The 1982-nt window shown below is 33.7% G+C and overlaps 1 protein-coding gene across 1 annotated transcript; it reads right to left on the reverse strand.

Moving 5' to 3' along the window:
- Positions 1 to 233: 233 nt before the first annotated feature.
- LOC119833071 (plexin-A3-like) lies at positions 234 to 1067 on the reverse strand. The gene has a single exon (XM_038356943.1). The coding sequence runs from the start codon at positions 1065 to 1067 to the stop codon at positions 234 to 236; it is 834 nt and encodes a 277-aa protein (XP_038212871.1).
- Positions 1068 to 1982: the final 915 nt, after the last annotated feature.

Consider the following 1982-nt stretch of genomic DNA (forward strand, 5'->3'; position numbering starts at 1 on the left):
TTAATATTTATTCAATAAGTTGAAGTAAGATTTTAGAACGAGATTCATGGCGTGCTTCCTTTTTACAGCCGCCCCTCAAAAAAAAAGTTTTTAATACGGGAATCAAATATTTATTATGAAAATATTGGCTATGAAATTTACTATAAGCCGTCATAACAAATTATACAATAAATAGACATTATAAATATGATGTAAAACATTTCTAACGATAAAAATTCAAAAACAAACCGAATCTAAATAATCTTTTTAGCAGTTTTATTCTTACCACCGCGGTTATATTTATGAAACAATTTCACCTCATGAACAAAGCAAGAAGTTTCGTTAACGATCAATTTAATGATGTTCCCTTCGCATTTATCACTCACAACACATTTGTGTGTGTCTTCACACCAACCGCAGCCGTACTCGGGACGTAGCGATGTACAGGAACCACAGCTCTTGGCTAACTTTTCGCATTTATAAACCGATACAGGTATTTCGTTGGAATAAGGATTCACACCGCCCCAGATCAGCTTGAACGTTCCTGTATATTTACTCAGACCAATCTCATCTATGATAAATGGATAGCAGTAAACAAAATTCGATACAATGAACCCTTTCAGTTGCGTGATCCTGTCTTTCAATCGAATTTGGCATATTATACTCTTTCTGTAGATAATCGGGTCCAGGATATGTAGTTTTACTTTAAGATTTGTTCGTATTCCAGCTGGGATGAAGATGTCTCCATCATGTTGTATGTAAGGGCAGCTTGACACACCTCTGTGTCTGTTGTCATTCGATGCGTCCTTTGTTTTGGGGCAGAGATTGTGTGGTTTGCCAGTGCAACCGAAATCATGGCACCATCCACATGGATATAATTCGCTTTTTACACAATCATAGCAGGAGTGAATAGATCTACAATAAGAATCTATATCTTTACTATCCTTTTTTCCAACAATGTCAGATTGTGTAATCATGTCGCCTTTAAAATTATTGGTAACATTACGAGGTGTTAATTCTAAATCTGTGATGAATGTTTTACTGTCTTGTGAATCTAAATCAATTGCTAGTTGACCAAAAGTCTGCATTGTTACGATGATATTCACAATTGTCAGTAAATTTATTAACCTTATCATCGTGCTTTATATCTTTATAATGGTTGCTTTGAATTGTTTCCAGCTCTTTATATAGAGAGGAACAGTGAGTTTTGTTTAAACAAGCACGTGTTATGAAAACGCATAAATTATATAAATCTTGAAGAAACAATTCATTTTCTATTTCTATAGAAGTGTTTAGAAAATTTTATGGATCGCGCTCATTTATATTGTAATTGTACTTATATTTTACAATTGCTGAGATATGTTATAGTAATAATTGAAGTAATTTCATACATAAATATTATAACAATTTAGATTCGGGTGATATTCTCAAACACCATCGACTTCTGTAATGCTTTGTAATTTGCTAACTATTTATCAAAGAAATGGGCGTTTCATCCGCTTCTATTCGACAATTCAGATAAATAGGGAAGAAGAATCATAGAACGACTTGAGTTGTAAAAATAAAACCAGGACCTAGAAAATGACCGTAAAGTTTAAGCTGAAAATAAAAATGTTATTTTTGACTCCCATTTTATTCGTCGTAAAAGCGAGAAAGTTTAAAGAAACTTGTAAACATTGAGCGGATTTCGCGACTAGTGGCGTCTCGCTGCGAGACACGTAATGAAAAAGTTTGCAATCGCCTCTTCGAGCTCAGAAACTGTTAGTGGTGTATTTAGGACACGCGTACTAATGGAGTTTTCTCATAAAATACAGTCTGCTACGTGTCGTGTCAAACTATTTTTATTGCTTCGGAATGTCTTGAACAATTGTCACGTATTTTGGGTACCAAATACACTTAAAGCGCTTTTTATTTTTCTGGTTTATATTTAGAGAAATATCAATACTTTGTACTAAAGACTACATTACCGATATCATTACATATATATGTATACTAGCTGTGCC

This window comes from Zerene cesonia, chromosome 16 (assembly GCF_012273895.1).
Source record: "Zerene cesonia ecotype Mississippi chromosome 16, Zerene_cesonia_1.1, whole genome shotgun sequence".
Taxonomy (NCBI): Eukaryota; Metazoa; Arthropoda; class Insecta; order Lepidoptera; family Pieridae; genus Zerene; species Zerene cesonia.

What these genes read in the sequence shown, in the direction of transcription:
- LOC119833071 (XM_038356943.1), bottom strand. Translation starts at nt 1,067, where the DNA reads ATGCAGACTTTTGGTCAACTAGCAATTGATTTAGATTCACAAGACAGT.